At 47.9% G+C, this 23,693-nt stretch overlaps 1 protein-coding gene across 4 annotated transcripts in view; it reads left to right on the top strand.

The window, feature by feature from the left end:
• Window positions 1-23,693, top strand: part of LOC119383296 (sodium- and chloride-dependent glycine transporter 1) — an 87,115-nt gene that overhangs the window by 38,664 nt on the left and 24,758 nt on the right. The window contains exon 1 of one of the 4 annotated variants that reach the window (XM_037651364.2): window positions 15,967-16,109. The exons of 2 other annotated variants lie outside the window; for them this stretch is intronic. In XM_037651364.2, the coding sequence (XP_037507292.1) occupies window positions 16,044-16,109 (66 nt within the window). In that variant the 5' untranslated portion in view covers window positions 15,967-16,043. Of the gene's footprint in view, window positions 1-15,966; window positions 16,110-23,693 lie in introns of those variants that run through there. One more of the 4 variants, XM_049412473.1, reaches the window with a different exon arrangement.

Below are 23,693 nucleotides of genomic sequence, written 5' to 3'. Positions count from 1 at the left end.
CTAATTTTAATAAATTTGGTTAAATTACGTTACAAGTTACAGCTGACCGAAAGTAATGACATTACAATACTCTTACGTCTGAAAGTAACGAAGTTCGGCAAAAATTAGTTTAGTTACTGTAATATGTCTGATGTGCAGCTCGGAGAGCCGATGGTACTGCGATGCGGAGTGTTTCGCTGGCTGTGCTCGTGTTGATATACGGGGTTTTTCAGTGAGGGCGGGCGAGCAAGATTCAACGATTGTTTACCTGGTGCGTTTAAACTTACGATACTATAATACCAATCCAAAGAACAAGTGTAAAATCGTTGGAAAGCAAAACCAACGGACAAGGAAGAAGAAGATAACTGAAATCATGTGACTCCGAAAAGTCCTGGTAATTTGGTGATATGTGCTCACGAAAACGCGCGTCAAATGACAAAACATGCTGACATCTGATGTCCCCGACAGCTGCGACGATTGACTGATAGACAAGTTCATACAGACGTTTTTTTTAATACATAAACAATTCAAAGCTGTTCCAAGTTTTTCAATGAAACTCTTTCTTCTTTTTTTATTAATGCTTGTACTCTTGTGAGTTGCGACGATAGTTTTAGACAGCAAGATCGGGCTTTGTGCTTCGTGCACTGATATTCTCTTTTCACACGCACACAAAAAAAGAAAAGAAACCGTATCAACACAACCACGATGCAGGTTTTTCACATCAACATGTCACCGCAGGCACAGTGACAACATCTACGTCATTTATTTTTAATGAAATGTAATAAAACAGTAACAGCAAATAATAACCGTCTCCTGGCTAGACCACGACTTCAAGCGCGGAAGTGCCACGCTGGATCATTAAATTTTGTACTTCGTTCATATTATCGACGGAGCGCCGAAGGGCGTGCAACGGCGAACCTTGAAGTTCCGTAAAAGCACAAAGTTTAAAAGAAACAACACTTGCGTTCCATGCTCCAGAGATCATTAAGCCTGGTCGCCTTTGACATGTCTGAGGAAAGATAAGTCCTAAAATGGAACTCTTTTAGACGATTTCTCGCTTGAACAGCAGATAATCGTCTCCAAGAAGGACTTCGAGCTATCGTCGCGTTTCGTGAGTTATCTGAGCGCGAAACATTAGAAATGTGATTACAGAGAGCCCGTCTGCCTTCAACTTCTCCGTGCATTTACAAGTTCACAAAACAGCGAAAACATCACACAAAACAAGAACGTTGCTATGAATTGACGTTTCATGTGCAGCAGAGTTTGTAATCAACCCGCCGCGGTGGTGTAGTGGTTATGGTGCCTGACTGCAGACCAGAAGGCTGCGGGTTCGGATTCCAGCCGCGGCGGCCGCATTGCGATGGAGGCGAATTGCACGAGGCCCGTGTGCTTATATTTAGGCGCACGTTAAAGAACCCCAGGTGGTCGAAATTTCCGGAGCCCTTCACTACAGCGTCTCTCATAGCCATATCGTAATTTTGGGACCAATACCCCTGCAATTAGTAGTTATTACAGCTCTATGGTGCCTACCAAGCAGCCGAACCAACCGGACCAATCGTCAACGCCACCTGTCCTCTTTGATGCATCTCTGTATGCCAACTGGACTCCGCCGAAGAGAGGCCACACTGCTTTATCGCTTATGGCTAGGCGTGGCATTTACGAAGTCCTATTTCTTTCGGATTGGAATGGCCGACAACGCTCTTTGCGATGCCTGTCGTTGCGAGGAGACGCTACACCACGTCCTGTGCGACTGTCCGGCATATAATGTTCAGAGACAGTCACTGGCGTCCGTTCTAGCGCGCCTAGACAGTGGACAAATGTCTGTTGAAACAATTCTTGCATGCCGTCAACAGAAGACATCACAGCTGAAGGCGACGAAGGCACTGCTGAGGTTTTTAAGAGAGACGAACTTGGACAAGCGGCTGTGACAGAAATGTCGCGTACTACACAAGAGTGACCGACTGATTCTGTGTGTGCAGTGTGATGTGATATCTTTCTATTTTTCTCTCTCTCTTTCCTCTCCATCTTTAATCTCCCCCACCCTGTCCCAATGTGTAGGGTAGCAAACCGGTTGTCCCATACTGGTTAACCTCCCTGCCTTTCCTTCTCTATTATTTCTTCTTCTCTATTACAGCTCGTAATCAAGTCCATCGACATAACTTCGAAAGATTTTCTTTCTTCGAAAGATTTTCTGTTCGTGATTCACCGGAAGCCTTCGATAGCATGCAACACTCCATTAGTAACGATTGATAGGCGCTTCATGCGAATAAACCGACTTGTGCACGTGGGCCCACGCGTCGGTGATGTCCGTATGCGCTTCAGCGGGCAATAAGAGACTACGAGCTATCGTTTTAAGTGACATATATTGAAGACCACTTGGCAGTCATTGCATTTAACGACTGGCCATTGTAAAAAAAGATCGTTTCTACTAGCGAAACACTTCGCGAATATGTCTGTCCGAACAGTATTCACAGAGCTGCTAGGGCAGAACGATCTGTGTGAACAGAAGCCATCCGATACGGAAAGCGAACATGATGTTATCGAAAGCAGCCAATTCAATAAAGGACAGTTCTTATCAGCGCAAATGTTCTTAAATTTTGCCCCTTGTTCGGTGCAGAAGAGATGTACGTACGATAACGTAATAAAAATAATTGCTGAGGTTTTACGTCCCAAAACCTCGATATGATCATGAGAGACATTGTAGTAGATGGCTGGTGTTCTTTAACGTGCACCTGAATCTAAGCACACGGGCCTCTAGCATTTCGCCTGCAACGAAATCCGGGATTCGATCCCGCGACCTTCGGGTCAGCAGTCGAGCACCATAACCACTAGACCGCCTTGGCGGTTATGATAGGTTCGTAAGTCTGACACTGGCGATTTTTGTGGCTATCTTTGGATGTCGTTTGCCACGCACCGATTGTTATCGGTGCTGACGCTTGAGAAATTGAGTGTCGCGTGCCGCGTGCAAGCGTACACGCGTGACTTCGCGTGCCTCGCAAAACACTCCGAGCGTCACGCGTCGCCGGCGTGTTGACAAACAGCGCTTGGCGCGGCGCGTTTTTGTCAGGAGTTTCGCCGCTGCCTTATCAGTGTTGGAGTCAGCGTATGGAAACCCTTTCGGAAACAGTCTCGCCTGATAACGAGGCCGCTGTCGCAAGCGCTTCTTAACGTATTCTTGGCCCAGCTTTCGTAACGATTGCTTTCTTTATCCGTTTTTTTTTTTTTTTGTCTTCGTCATATGGCTCCTTTTGACCGCTGCTGTTCTCGTTCGGAAGCGGAATCTCGGCGCGACGGATGATAAGCGAGGAGTTAAATCGAAAGCAAATAATCGTTACGAAATGTGGCCCCTAACTACAGTATAAAGTTCGTTCGTTAGTTATCTGATACAATTTTGCTACGTGAGTAGTGATCTTATGATTGCACGGCTCAGTGCCTGAGGCAGGTTATACGCGAAGCGGGGAAAAAAAGCGCATAAAAAAAAAACATACGGCTAGGTGTAGTGCGTGACTCACTGTAGTACTCTTCCGAACGATATGCGAGATCTCGTTTTTGTTGTTGTTATCTTGCTGCTCTTGCAAACCGAGCTCACTCTACTTTCGTGACACTGCGCACTTGAGGTCTATCAAAATCCTGTGTATATTAAATTCTTATTTTATTTATTGTTTCGTTTTGCGAATTAGAAATCTCTCGTCAGTTCGTGCATTGACGCGAAGGTTACCGTGTTGGCACCGGCCAATTTCTACAGAAAACCACCAGACGCGTTTCCCCGCTGCCGGTTGCGCTGATCGCCCTCTGTGCAGCGCCGGATGAATGGAGTGAGTGAATGAAAACATTAAAATAAAAAAAAAAACGGCAGGGATCTTCACGGAAGGATCACTGCATCACAATAGGCGAGCACCTTTCTCTCTTATGTGAAACACAGAGTGGGGTTTTGTAATTGATTTGCTGACACGAGCTCTGTAGGGATAGGTACTTTAATGAGCGCTGGTGAGGTCCGCCTGGCGGTACGCCGAGATTGCCACTCCAGATGAGTATGATGAAGAATGAAATTATATACTATACAGCGCGCAACATATACATACACAAAACACACCGCAACACAGTTAAACATCGTAACGTAAGACTGTTAAATATCGCTTTCGCTGCATGAAATGCACAGTCAGTGTCTGTTCATGGTGCAGGAATGTCCTTTAGTTAAATAGATAACTGTATTTCATGAAGGCTGAGTATAGACGTTGAGGCTGTCCTTTCTAGATCAAGTAGCCTGCAATAGCTGAGCCTTAATTAAAGCCGCAAAGAGTTCATGCACCGCAAAGAGTTCATGAGATGAAGCGTGATTCCGCTGAATGTTGGGAACGTTCCTGCTCTATGAGCAAATGCCAGAGCAGAGAGAACAGTGAACGTTGGTACTTTAGTACGCCCTTCCTTGTAGTTCAACTCCTCTACGTCACACTTGACCTCTTATTTTGATTGTTTATTGAAGAAAAACCATATCATCCTGTGGAAACTTATTTCTTTCTTTGTTCAGAGGGTTCGAGCAGGGGTGCGGTTTCCTCGTCCTGCAGCTATCGCGCCTTCTGCTTCGAACATCATTCCGCTCCCATCGCGGCATCCGCACAAGAACGTGCACGAACGCTTCCCGGATTGACGTGGTTGTAGAGAACGTCGCTCAGGCTGGGGCTTCCCGCGTCGCCGCCTCACAATGGTCTGGTGCGCCACGGCGCGTAGGTCTCGCGAGTAGCCCGCGTGCGTTTGTTTGTTGATGCGTTCCCTCATATATACGGGAAAGCATCGAGTACGTGCAGAGAACCCGTTCATGCGATGAAATCGAGTAGCCCAATCGTAAGTAAATTATGCATTCTTCCGTTTTGTTCCCATGAAATGGGAGTTCTGCCTTGGCATCATTCTGGTTGTTAATTGTTAGTCATTAAACAGGTAAAACGAACCCTCTAGGCGATCTAAGCGATGACCGGATTGATATAGCGGTTCTGTTTCAGTTAGTAGTGGCTCGTGCAACGAGTGACACTCTTGTTTCTCTCCCAAGCACTTCCGGTTGAGCACTCACTTCCGGTTTTCCGAATATTCAGAAAGTGTATTTAAAAAAAAAATAAAACTGGTACGATATCAGTCGTTCTGGTTCAAGTTAAGATTTATATTGGATGCGTATGATATCGGAGCATAAGTTTGCCTGAGGTAAGGTCTAATTAACTGTCAGGATAATTAATAAAAATTAATTGAGTGAGTTCATTGAAAGATCAGACGGTTTTTTTTGTGTGTGTGTGAGCAGCTGGGATTGTTGTGGCACCTGGTGCGGCAGATCTCAACCATGAGTGTGCTTTTTTCTGTTTTTTTTTCCTGCGAGGCTTCTGATCTACAGTAACAACAACTGTTGGGGTTTAACGTCCCAAAACCACGATATGATTATGGGAGATGCCGTAGTGGAGGGCTCCAGAAATTTCGACCACCTTGGGCTCTTTAAACGTGCACATAAATCTAAGTACACGGGCCTCGAGCACATTCACCTCCGTCTAAACTGCGGCCGCCGCGGCTGGTATTCGAACCCGCGACCTTCTGGTCAGCAGTTAAGCGCCGTAACCACTAGACCATATATTGCCTCTCAAATAACACAGACCTTTTGAATTGGGGTGAATGATATCTTGTAAGGTTGCAAGACTCCCAAGAACGCGAACAGACTTGAGTACGAGTCAGAAAGAACACAAAAGTATAGTTGGTCGCGCGAAAAATTTTAAGTTCTCCGCTGCCTTTGCTTGCTTTCGTCTCGGAGAGAAGGAGTGTAGGCGTTGTAAAACACGTGTATACGCTCAGCGCAGCCGAACTTCGCGAAACGCGGAGGCAGGAATGAAGATGGATGGACGCGACAACGCCAAACACAGCAGCGGCTGACGTCTTCGCGTGCGGGGACGAAGCACTCCGCGATGCGTTTCGACACTGCCGACTTCGCCCGGCGCGTAACGAAGACGCTTCGGAAGGCTTCTGTCTCGAAGCGAGAGATTGTTAACGAGGCCCTATAAATAGCTCTACTGGGCGCCTGCCCATCGATTAAGTGATTTAGGCCTGTTAATCGAACTGTTTTAATCAATCAATTTCGATTGGTTAGCTCTAGTTTGTTGGCTTACGTGTTACAGCATCGTAGCATTGTTGTTCTTGAATAGACATGAGGGCGAATCGCTGGAGGTCCGTGTACTCAGACTTAGATTTCTTCTTGCAACGCACTGCCAGGAATTGACAACGACCGAGGAAACGAAAGACGCACCCCCTCGGTCTTTCTCAATCCCTGGCTGTGCGTTACGAGATGAAATCGTACCAATTAGACCTCAATGCATCCTTGTTAAGTTCAGGTGCAGGTTAAAGAACCTCAGGTGGTCGAAATTTCCGGAGCCATCCACTACGGCGTGCCTCGTAATCATATCGTGGTTTTGGGACGTAAAACCCCTTGGAATTATCAATAGACTTGACCGTATAGGCTGGTTGAACGCAGGCTGCTGAGTTCTGATGTGTAAAATATATTTTCAAGTCTACTCACGCACGCACGCTCGTTTTCCTAGCCGGTGCCCCATACAAAACATGCTCTTTCAATTTTTTCGAGATGGAGAGATAGACCTGTTGAAAGTACACGCGTCATATCTTTGACGTTCATCTCAGACACGAGGAGGAGCGAAAACTTGTTGGGGCGCCAAGAAATTTCGGCGTCGGCGTCGCGACTTTCGAGGCTACACAAAACCAGACGTGTGTATCAGCAGATACACGCGTAATGACGTAAGAGATATTTCGCACACGGACAAAACTGATGTAGAAGAGAAAAGAAGGGTAGGAAATGTAGAACAGGAGAGGAAGAAGCGTGTTGCCAAGTTTTGACGGTGTAGCTACCGTCGACGGCGATACCATGACCCGCGGATAGGGCATTTCACCCACGTGTCGCGTACGTAACAAGGCGACCTCTGAAAGACACCGCACGCCGCTCGCGTGCGAAGCATTTGGAGACGAGGTGCTTGCCCTGTAAGTCTAATACCGTGCAGGGCGACTGGAGCCTCCCGTCTTATGGGTACAGCGCGGTGCGCCGATGCACAGAACTCGCGAAGATTGCTCCACAACAGTGTATTTGCACACCCACTGCATCCACGCGCAGCTGTCTTATTCCGGAAAAGGAGCCCTTGCAGGAGCGACATATTGTCGATCTCCTTGGAGAGCTACACAGACGATCGATATCAAGGGGAATAATTCATATCGATAATACACTATTGATCTACCGCCTACTCTGAAGTGTGTCTGTGTGGGCATGGGGGGAGGGAGGGATACTGACGATTATGTAAGCACGTGACACGAGCGCTATAAATAACGCACAGTATTTTGACATTTTGTTTTGCATTAAGACTTCTAATTCACTCCCGTGGGATTGCGCTCGCACGATTACCCATCTCGTGAATTCAATCTGAACTCCTTTCTTGCATCTTTGCGTGAAATTAAGTTGTACTTTTCCCGCCATAAAAAAGCTCACAAGCTTGTTTTACATCCAACAGCGCAGCGAGCAACCGCGAGCTTTTTTTTTTTGTCTTTATGTCTGCATCAGACTGACAATGAAAGCGAATAACCGCATACAAACACGATGTATATATAGCATGCTGGCAGGTGCTCACCTTTCTGAGCCCGACAGCGACAGTATATAAAAATATATACAATTGCAGTATTGACATATCGGGTATTTCAGTTGCGACACAAATACTTGCGCACTACGAACCACGATCACTCGAACTGTGTCTCTCAGGCGCCGTGAGACGATCGCACGACATAGGCTCGGAATTAAAAGGAAATCGCCGGAGGCCACGAAGGCTGTATACAGTTAGAGACACCGCGTACTCAGTGATAATGCTGTCATTATACGTGTACGAAATCACGAGGGAAAGCCTGTAATGACGCCAACGTAATGAGAATATTGTGGTAGTGGTATCAGGGCGCCTGAAGCAGCGTGCGCGTATACCCGTCCTCTTGTAAGAATTACGTAGAAAAAGAACGTAAAAAACTCGAAGAATGTTTTGAAAAAAAAAAAGAAAGAAAGAAAAAAGGACGGCTGGACGACGGAATGGGAGCTGCGCGAATCAGTGCGCGTACTCTATACTTATACGCCTGTCGAAAGTTCCTCCTGCAGCTCATCGTCTCGAAATCGTTAATTGGCTCAAGTCACGCGATCTTGGCTGCCCTCCAAGATCAGTTGCGCGAGCACCTCACTCCCGACCTTGGTTTGAAAGACCAGAGTTATACGGAATGGTGCTACTATAGCGTGGCAGTCGTAATATTACGTTTGTGAAGCATTCAGTGACGTTTGAGCGTAGAAAGAAATGAGTGTGAGTACTCTGCCGGGAGCGCCCGCTCGAATGCGCGATCCTTGAGCAAAGCCTTGAAACGATCGACCCCGAATATCGATGCACGCGGCTTTGTTGTCTCTTGTTTATTTTTGTCCTACGCTGTGTGAAAAGCATACCTATGCTTCGAAAGCTAAGACGACAGACCTTTTTTTTTTTCCTCCTTGAGAATGCAACAAAAACGAGAGAACAAAGGAAAAAAAAAATTGGCCGCGTATCTGCGTGCTACGCTGCAAATGTCTTCGAAAGACGATAGTATTCTGCCGCCGTTTTTTTTTTTTTTCTGCCAACTGTTTCTGCGTCGTTTCAGCGCAGCCTGAGAAACACTAGCATTTTCAGCGCAGCCTAAGAAACACTAGGGTCTTTAGAGCAGTGTATCTATGTATTTTCTAGTAAAGTAACACACCACGTAATACTTACGCATTGATGTTGCGCTTCAGATATGCGTAATATTTGCCTTTTGATCGACAATGTTCACAAGTATGAACGCAGCTACCAGTTCAAGATGGCTGGGCGTTCAGCAAGTGCTTAAACTTTGGCCGGGTGGCTGAATCGTGTGACAGACAGACAGGCAGACCAAAATTTCTGCGTCTAAGTTCCCCAAGAAATACTACCGTCTGCAAAAATACACGCTGTTGGCTCGACGATGCCCCATTGTTGCGGTCGCTGCAACATCTACCAACTCCCTCTTACCTCGAACTTCCTCGATCGTTACGCAAGTTCCCGCGTCATTCTGTAACCTGTAAAACCCTATTAACCACCCTGTCAACGCCCTGCATAAAGAACGGAAAGAAAGTTACGCCATGCCACGCCTCGTATGATGTACCATTGGTAAGAGTTGGGGAAGAGATTTTCGTCACCGCCAATCATTCAGTTAACTATTTGAGCGAAGGTCTAGGGTAACGACCACGTACATTATGAGACTTCCTTTAACACGGTTTATCGATGCATTGTCACCTTAGCTAATTATTCCGTCACATCCCATGCCACGATGAATGTAGATGTTAGTGCGACTAGCATTCAAGCAAGGTATGGCGACAAACGGTATTGCTGAGGATACCTTTATTTACACCCTTTAGTGAGGAAAGTGCGCTAATGATATTAACGGCATTAGTGCACGCGTGACCACGTGCAGACCATCGCTTACTCCTTCGGACGCCACATTGAAGGCTTTACTGTCCGCTCTGTCCCAACCATATACTTCCTTGTCCGTCCGCTGGCATTGTAAAATTGGAGCTCTACGGACCCGGCTTCGTGTCATATGCAGCGCGATTACGATAGTGTCTGTTTTAGGCTTCAAAAGGTTCTTCTTAGGCAGCTAGAAGTGCGGGCATCCTCACGTTGTATCAATCGGACAAGCACATGAGGGATGCACTAGGGTACATTGAAGAAGAGGCTGGACACTGCCACAAAATAAAAAAAAAGTGCCTGAAGGACTTAAATATCGTTAGTAGCACTACGAAAGAAATCGGGAGCGAATGTTTCAACAAGAATGAATGCTTTAGTTATGTGCTGTTCATGCGTTCTTTATGTGGATATGTGCAGAGCTTTCCAGACTCGTTGTATGAACTTGTTTAAATAACTATGCGACTCCTCTCACTGAATCTATATAGTCGCGAGTGGAGCTTAGAAAATGTTTATTGAAATTGGACTAGCTTCCTGTGTTTTTTTTTATATTTTCAATCATCTTTTCTTCGTTTTTTTCTTGTTTTTTTTTTGCATTCAGTTGGCCTTTTGTCACGCGAGCAGAAGCAATAGACGGAGCTTGACGAACTGAAGGCACCAACCTCTCCCCCAAAACATGCATATCAACAAAACACGGAATATTTAATGCTCCACAAACGACCACAACTGTTTAAATAGCGTGCAGAAAGCAACACTTTACATGCAAAGGATGGGAAATCGAATTAAAAAAAAAAAAAGGAAACGCGGAAGAACCAGACGGCTACAAGAGGTCGGCGATCGTCTCGGAATTCCGATGAGAATTATTGCACGCGCTCCAGAGAGTTCAGCCCCTTTCATCGTTCCACTCCTCCGAGTCTTCCCTCGCCCCAGGAAGACCAGGAAGCGTCCTTCCTGGCGCCCAATTTCGCGTTCTTCGTTTGTACCTCGTTTCGTTCGCTTTCGTTCGCTCCTTAAAGGTATCCAAGACACGCAAAGCAGGCTCAGGAAAGCAAGAAAGATGACACCCGATTCCGGTCGCTCCGCTTACGCAAAACAAATGAACTCTGACGCCACAGCGTCGGACGGGTTCGATCAATGACTGCGCGCGTCGTCTGGATGCATTGCAGATAAGCTACACAGTAAAGCGGACGCCACGTGTTGCTGTTCCTTCGGTGTGTGGCGCATTCCTTTTAACCGGACGCGATGTGCTCAGACACAAGTTCACAAAGAACGCGTGTGGATGTTTCCACTGCTCCCTATGGCGACCGCGGCTAGTCGGCGCCGACGACCTTACAATGAGAAACGGCGGCCTTGGACAAGTAGTCTTCTAGTCGAACGAAGAGTTCTTGCTCGCCTGCCCCGGTCACTCTTTCACGGGCGCTTAGAAGAGAGAAGGCGGGAAAGGATAGGAGTTAAAAGAGAGAGAGAGAGAGAGAGGAAAACACGCACGTGCGCAAAGAATATCGCTGAATTGATGAACGATCCGACCGGTATGTGTGTGTATGCGCGCGCAACCGGCTGCTTGCAACCGCTGGGCCATAGTGCATGCGGGCCCAACTGGGCGCAGCGACCCCTGGAAGCGGCTTGAGCTTCCTGCGACACCGACTCGGCGATCGACCTTCACCTCCGTGTTCGTGCACCCGAGCATCACCTCGAAGGGAGAGGGTGCGGTACGCGCACACGAGGCTGTCCTCGTCTGGCTCAGACAACGATCTACAGTTTTAAAGCATCTCGTTTAATCACGAGAACTTATCGACGGCGTGTTTTCAAGCGGATTCTTTCTTTCGCTTGCGCTAAGCGACGATGTTCAATAGAGAAACTATTTAAAGAGAAGAAAAAGCGAAGCAGTGGTGGTATGTTTCGCAATCGAGGTCCTGGTTAGACTGTGCGTTGGCATAGCTTGTCGTTGTAGCTATTTTCTTACCGACGCGCGCGATCGCTATCCAGTGATCGTGCCTGCGGCCTTGGCGTTTGTATAGCGCAATGACAAATAAAATGCTAAAAAATGCTAATGCGTATTTTGCACTGAGTGGTGCGAGGTCTTAATAACGGCTCTCCGGCGAGGACGTTGAGGAATGCCGAGAGAGTGAGTGAGTGAATGTGTGTGTGTGTGTGTGTGTGTGTGTGTGTGTGTGTGTGTGTGTGTGTGTGTGTGTGTGTTGTGTGTGTGTGTGTGTGTGTGTTTGTGTGTGTGTGTGTGCGTGTGTGTGTGTGTGTGCGTGTGTGTGTGTGTGTGTGTGTGTGTGTGTGTAACAGGGAGAGGGAAAAAGGAACCAACGAGAATTTTTCTCTCTCCTGTGCTCGTTGGTTACGCCGGAGCGATAGAGATCCTACACAGCGATGTTTGTGACCATCTTCAGCATCGCATTCTTTGCGTTTCCTGTACAGAGTAAGGTCGTCCTAATAGTTATGTTTTCGAATCTAATGAAATGAAAATATTTCTGTAAGCGCGAACTTGGGATATCTAATGGAATACATTTATGTATGTGTATGTATACGTACTCCTCACTGAGTACCGCATTCTCGAATCGAACAATTTGACTCTCTACTAAATTGCTCGATTCGTATTCGAAACTGAGAATGTTTGAACGCCCCCAAATGACTTACACACTAGAACTGCACGTCTTACTTCGGGTCAACAGAAAGAGCGGAGCGCTGCTGAGCAGTATAAGGTGTGGGAACGGCTAGAGTGCTCCCGTGCGCCACTAGTATATGGGACACTTTAAAAGATCGGTATCGATAGACCGTCACCACGGTGTAAGAAATACGAGCCTTTTCTGCCGGAAGAAAATTCTAATAGAACGAGCGGTGGGGAAGAGCAAAGGCAAAGCGAGTCGGTTCATTAATCCAACGACAGTTTGATGCTTCCTCGTCGTCGCTTTCGACGATCGGTTTCACCTGATCGTGTCACCATTTTAATATGCGTCGAGATGCAGGGATACCATGATTTTCACCGCTTGACGAGGTGGGAAAGATAGCGGTCTGAAACTGAAAGTAAGCAATGCTTAAAACGACAGGAAGTTGAGCTAGTTTTCTTCAAGTGATGCGAAGGTTGTGCTTTAGTTTGTGCTATGTGCCGTAGTGGTTCAAAGGCTATGACATAACTTCCGGTGATGACGAGGTCGCAGATTCAATTCCTGGCCACGGCGACTTTGCCTAAATGGCATGAAAGTGGGCGATAGTGTTCGTGTACTTGGACACAGCCTTAAAGAGCCTGCAGGCGTTTACCACCTATTTGAGGCCCTCCATTACAACGCCAGTCCCAACTTAACACATCGCAACTGCGGGACGTTACACCATACTGCCATAGTTTTGTAATGCCGTTGTATTCTCTCATTAACGGCATTTCACCGCCAAATGAACAACAATTCGATCCTTAAAGAAGTGTGACTGGTCTAATTTTGTCTTGCTTTCCTCTATCCCATTAAACCACGTATACGTATATCTTTTTTGCCACCGTTCAGACGTGCGTTTGGTGCAGACATTGTGACGCACGCTGCCGTTTACCTCGTATACCATCTATTGTCTAGGTAAGAAGCGAGTAAGATATTGTCAAAGGTTATATAGAATGAATCGCTAAGAATGAATGCATTGAAATTACGGGCCACAGATATATGTGTGCGAAGTGATCGCGCACTTCTGGACGGTTCCAAATTGTTCTTCGCAGAAAACTGCGAACACGCTGCGCCAGGGTTCTCATCGGCTAATCGTTGGTAAAGTGACAATAAAGGTTTCTTTTTGTGCGTGATTATTTGACGAGTCGCGCGGGCAGATCAGCAATGAAAAACATCGGAACAAGTCGTGAAAAACGACGGGACAAGCCATGTGAGCTCATCGGGTGACCTGGCCTTGTTAAAACAACCATAGTCGAGTTTCCAGTTCCAAACAAAATATATCATCGACTAATGACTCTTCTATAAAATGGTCATAGAGCAATGCCATCAAACGTTTTCTTTCGTGAGAACATTTTGCCATTGGTCAATCCTATCCCTGATATTCCGTTCACTGCACCACTTGTTAAAGTGTTTTTTTTTTTTTTTAAGTGAACCACAAAAACGTATATATACAAGGTCACTCGTGAATCAGGCCGTACTCAGAAAAGACTCTTACGTATATAGTACGGCTCGTAAGCGCAAATTACGGACGCTCCTGGTACCCGGTATATGAACAAATTCTAAGCATATTGTCGAACGGAATTGAGGAAAAAACTGTAATGACGCAAAGAAGACGGGGACGAAGCGAAGACACGAACAGGCAGACATGGCGCCCGTGTCTGTCTGTTCGTGTCTTCGCTTCGTCCCCGTCTTCTTTGCGTCATTACAGTTTTTCCTCAAGTAATGAACCAACTAGCTCAGCAACAAGCCCTGTTGTCGAATGGAATCTTTGTGTGAAACTTCAAGCGTGCTTTGCACGTGTGTTGGGAGAAAAAAAAGAACGTCGCTTTGTTGACACGGGTTTAATGAATGACACTGAGGAGGGCGACTGACGTTCAAATGTTTGTTTGCTTCCGTGGAGTAAATAATTCCGGGACAAAGCGGCACGCAGTTGCATGCAGCGTGACACCGGCGCGCATTGCGCACCCATGCCGCGTTCGCTGTCGCATATCAGGGCCAAATCTGGCACCGTGCTGATTCCGTTTTCGTCGTTAACCTCGCGGTATAGCGACATCCGACGCATCTTAAAGCGCGACCATCGCTGGGACTCTTGTGTGTTTTTTTGTTTGCTCTTGTGTTTGTGTGTGTTTGCCTTCCTTGTGAATATATATATATGTCAAATACGGATAGGCTGACGTCTTCGTTCTTTTAACACGAAAGTGTTTTATGCCGGGGTCCACCACGGCACCACTGACGCATTTCCGTCACGGATATGACGTCGTAAAATATAAAGACTAACATCTGGGAAAGAAAAAACTATAAGAAAAAGTTCCGTCACCGGGAGTCGGACTTACGACCTCTCGATCGCCAGCGCGCAGCGCGAAACGATTCGGCCACAGGCGGCATGTTCTCTGTTATGCTAACGGCGAGCTATTTATGTACACCATTTGCCGGTGGCGGTACTCAGAGATCGGCGGTACAGCGTGTTTTCGTTATCACTAGCGAGATTGCGCGAAGGGCTCGAAGAGCGCACTTTAAAAGTCGTCCCCCACGCGGATTAGCGCGCGCCTCGACAGGGCGTGGTCGCTCGTGCGGGCGCTTATCTCGTGATCTCGATGATGGTTTGTACGTCTTGTGCTCTGCCTGCAAGTTTCCGTTGAGAGCACGAAGGTCACCTCGTTCACTGCATCGGCCGCTTTTGCGAAAGGAGTGCGCTGCTCACACAGAAATAAGTTACAACTATGACATTTCGCGCTCATCCTGTGTACGTTCCGCGCGTCCTTTCTGCTTGAGCAGCGCATTGCAGGTTTCGAGCGGCTTGCCGTTCTTCGCGTAACTTTACAATTTGATGCTGTAGCATTCATTCTTTCGCGCTTGGGTCGAAAGAATGCACAGCAAACGCTCAACTACGTCTGTGAAGACACGTTTCACTTTCGTGTTATACCGATTCCCATGACAGAGGGATCAGCCAAGGATTTTTTTTCAGCATTAACTGATTCTTCTTTAATGGAGGCTGTTGAGACGGAACCTACTTTAATGCTGAACACATCGGGCGACGTGGTCTATATGTAACTGAAAACGCGTCGTCGCTTTCAGATACAGCGGCCAGCAAACTTCTATAGAACAGTTCGTGTGTATGTATACAAGAGACGCTCAATCACATCGCGACAAGGAGCAGAAATGCGCTTATAGTAAGTCGTTTCTCGGAACACTGCACTGTTTCTCTATACGCGTGCTTTACAGTACAGAGACCTCGAGAAAGAAGGAAGGTGGCGTGGAGGTGAAACCGACATTCGCGCTTCACACCTATCACGCATTGTTCACGCTAGCAATCACGTGACTGCGGCGGCCAACACTCCGTGGCGCTGAAAGAAGCGGCGCCTCCTACGGAGGAGAAAAGTGATGAAAGATTTTCGCGGCTTTGAGCAGATTCGGCGCGCTTTCTTTTTTCTTCGTGTTTGTTGCTTTTGGGTCTTCACTTTCCTTTGTCTTCGTTCGTGACCGACGTGAAAGAAGCAAAAACTGAGGCAGCCATATATACTTGCGCGTTTTGAAATGAGTGATTTCTTTCACTTTCGTGAGAGACGCAGGCGATGGAGCGAGTTCACTGTGAGCCGAAAAAAAAAAAAAAGAGATGAATTTATCTGTGTGCGTATGCTGCCGTATACCAAAGGCGCTATAGAGAGGGCGTGTAAGAAGTAGTGCGAGCTTATTGGCTAGGTCATAGGTGTGCGCTCGTGTCCTGCGGCTGCGAAGAGCCTGACGATTTGTCGAATCGGCTGCTGACTCGCGGACGCCGAGGTAAAGAAGGGATAAAAGAGCCTCTCCGCAAAACTGCCGTGCAGGCTCGATATAGGTTCCTTTCCAATCGTGTTCTTTGTGCGTAGATATATAGAGCGGCGCCGCTTACTGAGCGCGCAGGAACCCGATGCGTGACTCCTTCAAGTTTGGCTCTCGTGACCACGTAATGAAGCACGGAAAATGGCAAGCACTGGTAATGTGTAACTATTGTTTACTATTCCTGCGGTACTTGAAAAAAACTTCATTGGGCGACCGCCTGTGAAACTCAGCACTGTGTGTGTGATGTGACATGTGTCTATCCTTCTCTCTCTCTTTTACTCCCTTATTCCTCCTGCCCATGTGTAGGGTAGCAAACCGGACGCATAGTCTAGTTAACCTCCCTGCCTTTCCTACATTCCTTCTCTCTCTCTCTACTATGCGATTCGCGCGATCTAGACATTATACATGGTAGACCCTACGGTATTACGACTTAACGCCACAGGTAAAGCAAGTATAGGGGAGTAAAAGAATAGGAGCGGAGATAGGAGATTGGAGTTTGAACCAACATGCGGGAGCCAGGTGTACGCACGTCGGCGACCTTCACCGACAAATCGACGAGAAACCTAATGGGACATCACCTCGGAGTGCAGACGCTCGTCTTGTATAGTGCTGTATAAAAAGATAAGAAAATTAGAGTGATTGTGATGATGATGGCGACAATTAGGTGTAGTACCAAGACTTTGTGTCCTTATAGGGGTATTCAGACGGGGGAGAAATGCTCGAGGGAGACGGGGGGATTGCGAATCACGTGACCGCGACGTCACGGATTAGCGAGTGGGCGTGACCCCCCGCGCCTCCTCGGGGGAGACGGGGACCTTTTCCCCGAAAGGACAAACGATCCCCCGGCGGTGGGGGATATGGCGGAATTTCGGGCTCTTGTTTGACCACATTGTTGCACTTGCTCCTGCAGAGAGCGGCAGCTGGTGCATAGTCTGCAGCCGCATGGTCGTCTGCAGCTCGTCGTCAGCAGCTCGTCAAACGGGTGGTGCAAGCCACCAGAGTAGTCTAGTAACATTGGTCTCCCCCTCCGTTCGCCTCGTCCGTGTGAGTGGGGGGCATTTGTGGAGACTTCTCCTCGCGAGCTGACGTCACTAGGCTCCGCCTTTACCCCCCGAGCATTTCTCCACCGTCCTCCGTCTGAATACCCCTTAACCGGCACAGATCTGCCATTTACACTGAGGGCGAGGAGTGTGCCGTGTTCATGCAAGTTTCTAGCAGCGGTGGTTGTACTCTGCAGCGTTGCGCCGTGGCTATGTCGCGTGTTCGATTCCCGACCACGGCAGCCGCATTTCGATGGGTGCGAAACGCAAAAAACACTTTTGCACTTATGTTTGGGGTTCCTGCTAGAGAATCCAAGGTGGTTAAAATTAACCCGTAGTCCCGCATCACGGCGTGCACCTCGTAATCATATCGTGGTCCTGGCCCGTAAAATCATGGAACCCCGGACTTAGCACGCGTGTCTTGCGGTTCACCGGCTGCTATAGCTATACAGACTTGACTGCTGACCCGAAGGTCGCGGGATCGAATCCTGGCCGCGGCGGCCGCATTTCGATGGAGACGAAATTCTAGAGGCCCGTGGGCCTCTAGAATTTTAGGTGCACGCTAAAGAACCCCAGGTGGTCCAAAATTTCCGGAGCCGTACACTATACGGCGTCTCTCATAACGATACCGTGGATTTGGGATGTAAAACTCTAACAATTAGATATGCATATATAGCTTTACAGAGTGCGAAAACAAACGCAACTCGCAGCGCCCGTCAGCCCTCGTCTGATAACACGGGAGGTCCACCGCTTTGCACAGCGCAGCTGTGCAGTCCCTTCAGCTTCCTCAGGCTTCGGGTGCGTGTGTACTTGTAACCCAGATGCGGTCACAAACAAACCTTTCTCGCGCCGTACATTCAGCGCGAGTGGGGCCACGCCGTGTTGCATGCGTTCACGATTGTCAGCTTTGACGTCAAGGCTGACGCCTCCTGACACGCAGACGCGCGCGCGAAAGAACGCTTTGCGAAGACGGCACTGGACTCTCGCGTGAAGGACTTGCAGTGCTGCCGCCGCCAGCGCAGCCGTATACGTCCGCCCGCGTGACATTTTGTTTGAAAACACCCATGACGTCACGGGACGTAAGTGTACTTTGAATGGCGGACTTGCGCACGCCGGCCTCGCCCCCTCGGCACAACCTCGTCTGCCTCTTTGATCAAGCCGCGCCGTCGCTGCGGTCTACAGAGCGTGATTAAATTTGATTTTGTTACGAAGGATCGCGGACTGCTGTCTGGCCCCATCATCGAGGAGTTAACCTTTTAACTCGCCTTTCACGAGTGTCTTATAGCCTCCCTTTTAACTGAGCGCGTTTGCGCCATCCAAACTCTACACAACCTCGCGCGTGAGGTCGCGGGTTTGTATACTCAGACGTCGCTGAATGACGTGCGAGAGAATCGAGATGATTTGCATAAACGTACGTCGGGCGCATGGTGTGTGCTCAACGTGACCATGTTTTCTCGAGTTCTACGTACGCACGGAAGAGCGCGAAAGTGACCCGAGACGCTTGACTACATAGAGCTGAACGTGCGCGTATATTGTAAATATCGGGACCAAAAAAAAAAAAAAAAAGCGTTGCGTTTCGCCAACAACTGATTGCCCTTACACGAGAATGATTATCGTTGATGACATACTTAATGGTTCACAGTTGTACCAAGCGGAGCAGTAATTACCTCAATTTACACCCCATTGAAATGCGAAAGTCACTATGGTAACCCAAGCCGCCACTATGCACGTATTCTGAAGCAGAATGTCAAAACAAGAAAACTTCATCTGTAGGAATTACGCCTCTACGTCTCTATAAATATCGTTCTTCGAATATTAATGTATCTGAAACGCTGCATACTCTTGATAACAGTGGCTCTTGCAATGAAACCCAGTTCCAAGTACTTATTGTATGCATTGTAAGTGTAAAAGATTCAAATAATGTGTGAAACGCCGCTATAGTTAAGTAAAATCACAATTTTCGCAAACATTTCCCACTTGACAGACTTCAGACGGGCACCTACCCATGCCCGGCGTTCCTGCACAAAATCTTTCCGGACGCGCATCTTGACAATGCGTGCCGCTTTTGTAAAGAAATAGCCAGTCTTGCTCACATGCTCTGGGGTTGCCCCCTGGCACCGGGGGCCAGGACCACCAAGGAAGAGTGGGACCGAGCTCTACGCAGCTCGGACCTTGAAGCACAGCTCTGGGCTGTCCATCGGGCCCGCGACGCGGCGGAGGGGCAAGGCCTCTCTGTCCCGACGTGGGAGCGGCCCGCTGCACGCTAATCGCGCGCACCGAAGGACTAAAATAAAGTTGTTCATCCATCCATCCATCCATAGCTGCAACTGAACGAGAGTTACTGTATAAGCTACATTTTGTTATGCGAGGGTGTTGCGGCTCACAATTCCACCGCTTGTGTCGGCGGAATCAGAATATACCGTTTCTTCTTTGGGCTCGCTCTGACGTAACATTCAGGGACGGCTAATCTCTGTATAGTTCACATTGCGCCACGCATTTCTCTTCTGCATTGGCGCTGCTGCCAAGATTTACCCAACCTCACGACTGTCGTCAAGGCATAGATGTGCGCCACGAGCATTTGCTCACGATTGCGCATAGACTAAACTGCAAGCATGTTTCTTCTGCCGCTCCATTCCTCCATAGCCGCGATGACATCTCAGTTGCGTGCAGTGTAATCTACAGTGTCATCCCAGAACTATGGAAGGAAAACGGGAGAGAGGAAAGACAGGGATGTTAACCAGTTTGGCATAACCGGTATGCTACCCTGTACAGGGGGAAGGGATGGGGGAGATTGAAAGAAGAGTAAAGAAAGAGAGAAAAAGAGGGAAACACACACTCACGCACACAACTTCACAGCGCAGAGCGGCAGTCTTGTGCGGTATGCGGCATCATTAAAAGGTCTACAGCCGCTCGTGTAAGTCTGTTGTCCTTAGGAATTTGAGCAATACCTTGGTTGCTTGAATTCTCGATGACTTATCAGGATGACATTAGAGAATTGTTTCTAGTGTCAACGGTCTGTTGTGAAGATGAGCGAGAGCGAATATCAGGGATCGTCTCTGCGCAGCGTAGCGAGGACAGTCGCAGAAGATATGCTGCAAGGTCTCCTCGGTGCCGCAGGCGTCGCAAAGAGCGTTGTCGGCCATCCCTATTCGAAACGAGTATGACTTCGTGAAAGCCACTCTTAGCCATAAGAGGCATAGCAGAGTGGCCACTCTTCGGCGGAATCCAGATGGTACTTGAAGTCGCCGCAACTCGTTTAGGCTGGTGCTGCCAATAGTTTTGGCTTCTTGAGGTATTCAGTCTGATGCTGCTGCCATGCTTCAAAGGATCGCGAAGAATATTTCGCACTCAACACTGAATACCCAGAACTATGACTGCAGATATGCCTTGCGCGTTGCAACCTCATCGAGTGCGATACCGAAACAGACCAAGTTCAAAGCGGAATTGCCCAGTAAGTCTGAGGAGGTCGTTAGTTGACGGCAGCTTTCATAAGCTGCTAATATATCTTACAGATGCCTCCTTTGTACGCGAAGGTACATTGTCATTTATGCCGTAGCTGTGCGTTTTTACCATCGTTAATTTATGCATATAGTTCTGCTCTTACCTGCATTTTTTCCCTTACCGGTCGGCCTCGTGAATCATCGAACCGACATTCGGAAGGCCGGAGAGCTACTCCGGTGTTAAGGACTCGAAGCCGTGTCACACACGAGCCGTTAGTTAGCAAACTATACGGCGTGCCCTGACGTGAACTTGGATGACGGCCAGGCGCGCGTAAGCTGCGCTCTTGCACATGTACACGATGATATGCTTCCGTATATTATTTCAAACGTGTATAAGCTTCAACTACTTGCCTCAGGTCGTGCGTGTCGATGGAAACCACACAATGACACCAACCACGCGATATACCTATCGTATTTCTGTCGTTTTCGCGGCGTGGACGTCGCTCGACGTCGGCGGGTGCATACGTTGCCATACATCATGACAAACACGCGGTAAACGCGGGCTGAAATTCGTTACATATGATTATCGATTAAAAAGAATGAACTGTAGTACGCGTCTACACCACGTGAGTAGCGCACAGCCAGTAGCGTCGACGCCTTAAGTTAAGTTTACTCCTGAAACGCGCTTTCACGTGGTTGAAGCTTCAGAGGACCCGCTCTGTATATGCACGCCGTTCTGCATATGGCTGACACGAAAATGACACCCGCATTGTTAGCTGCAAGCGTGCTCGTGGCTTCTGGGAGTTCGTGCGTTAATCTTCCGTACGCGTTTACTGCTGCCGGGAATCGACGCTGCCAGGCAGGCCGTCTGCGGCGGTGCACAACGAGGGAGCGGCGGCTAGCCGAGGTCCTCCGGCGCTAACCGGCGGCTCAGCGGGAGAAAGGAAGCCGACTGTGAAACTCTTTTTCGCGTTGTTCTTTGTCCTCTTTCTCTTCTCTTCTCCCTCGGAGCGGCTCGAGAGACAGAAAGAGAAAAAGCCGCCGCCAGCACAGCCCTTCATGCAGTTGGACGCCTTCCCGGTTTTCTCGAAACCGACGAGGAATCCTCTGGCTTCTCTCTCTTCTACGCCACGATGCACGGCGGGATAAGAAGGAACCCCATCGCTCTCTCTCTTTCTATCTCTATCTTTCTTTCTTTGTCACGAGAAAGGTCGTATTCACGCCAGGGACGAAAATACGCTTAGCGCATGTTATACTGGCGACCATTAGACAGACGTACGAATACCGAGGTATGAGGCATGTTCAATGACGTCTGCTGTCGCGATAGTTGGTGCATAGCTAAGAAGGAATTCATAGGCGCACACCAAGAACATGGACGATAGAAAGGACAAGAAAGGACACTTGTGCGCACGTCCGTGTCCTTTCTGTCGTCCATTTTCTTGGTCTGCGCCTATGAATTCGTTCTTAGTTGAGGTGTGTTCTGTATACGTTCAACGAATAAGCGACGACTCTCGCGCACTTGCTAAATTTTGTGATCACCGCTGCGCCGCATTGTGTTATAGAATAATAAAGCGCGTAAAGTGTTGGTGGTGTTGTTGATAATGAAGAATATGACGACGACTATGACGAACAGGAAGATGATGATTGAAACTGGCAGGACTGTAGGGTGCGTCAGTCCGGGCGTCAATGCATATGCTGGGGAACCTGGATCTGCCTAGTCATTCCTACTATCCTCTATTCTTTTTACCTGACACTAGCACCGTTATCAAAGCAATGATAACAAATCTGCGTTGTTCGTTTGTTTTACCTTGTTGCTAAAAGCTAGCTCACGCCCTCGTCTCCACACAGCACTGTCATGTTTCGCTTCTGTAACCGCGACGAAGCTCGACTACGGGCGAAGGAAAACGCGTGACAGCCAGACAGGGATATTTTTATTTATTTAACAAGATCTGCCACCGTGCTGCCCACGCGCGGTGAGAAATTATTCTCCGGTGCGCAGGGTATCTCTCTGGTGCGCCACTGTAAAACCACACCGCATTTCTCGCTGCGTGCTTCAGGCGCGCGTTGATATTTGGCCCGACGCTTGCGCGCCGTGTAAGGTGTGTTCAATTAATTCAAGGTCGGCGCGACAAGACAGGCTGAGCCGTCTGATGATCGATACACTTCCTGAGAGACGACGAAGTCCTCATGGATAGCCTTGATCATGGGCGAACTGTCTTGATCACGGTTAGACGGAAAGACACGGTCCGCCTCGTTAATAACTGGAACTGGTCAGTATGCATATAAAATGGCTCGCTAAGCAATCCGGTCCAACGCGATTGTTTCTACAAGTCTGGCCTCGAGTGGCTGATTAGCCGTCTTGTTACGCAGTCACTTCGAAAATAACTTAAAAAATGTAAAACAAAGGCAAGAAGCTTCGGAGTTTTATTTCCAACGTTATACTATATAGGCCGTGTGATTAACGGGTAAAAATGGCAACACAAGCGCACAAGTACAAGTTACTAGTACTGGTGTAGTGTGATTTTTTTTATTAAATGTGTAAAATGAGAGGTCGGTGCTAATGCGTGGCGTCGGCTACTCCTCTTCTATTGCACAATAGTTGTCGTCGCAAATTAGAAAACAAACACGAGGCTACGCAAATAGGCACGTGGACTTACGCTCACGCACTTAGTTCCAATTCTTCAATACAAACAACTGTCCACTCAACAGAAAAGTTCACAAAACACAAATATTCACACAAACGAAAGGTCAACACACAGCGTAAAAGTTATCCAAGATGTTGTCACAGCCGATCATTAGGCACTTGTAAATTGTCTCTGAAGTGCCGCACTCTAACTGCAACAGTTATGCTTGCGCAAACATATATGCTGCACAAGCACGAACAATTGCCTCTACAAAAAGTACACGAGCACATGGCTTATATGCTTACGTGCGCTCCGCATACGACTTTCTTTTTTTCATATTATCAAAAAAAAAAAAGTTCATTGTCCGCGGACCAGTCTTCCGCACCAGAATCGCATGAAAATATCGGTAAATTTCCGTAAAAAGCGGTCGTTAGCTCACTCGAAACGATAGCCCGGCAGTGACGTCAATTTGTACGGCTACATGACATGCAAACAATGCCGGTGAAAGACCTCGCATAAGTTATATTCGCATGTTTTTTTACTAACAAGACATGTATGGATAGTTAAGCAATCGATCGACATTGCCAACCCAGCGCTATCTGCGCATGCACTTACTGGAATGCGGTATTGTGCT

Source organism: Rhipicephalus sanguineus, chromosome 2 (assembly GCF_013339695.2).
Source record: "Rhipicephalus sanguineus isolate Rsan-2018 chromosome 2, BIME_Rsan_1.4, whole genome shotgun sequence".
Taxonomy (NCBI): Eukaryota; Metazoa; Arthropoda; class Arachnida; order Ixodida; family Ixodidae; genus Rhipicephalus; species Rhipicephalus sanguineus.
Note: the sequence above shows the minus strand (reverse complement) of the source record. Positions and strands in the feature narration are given on the sequence as shown.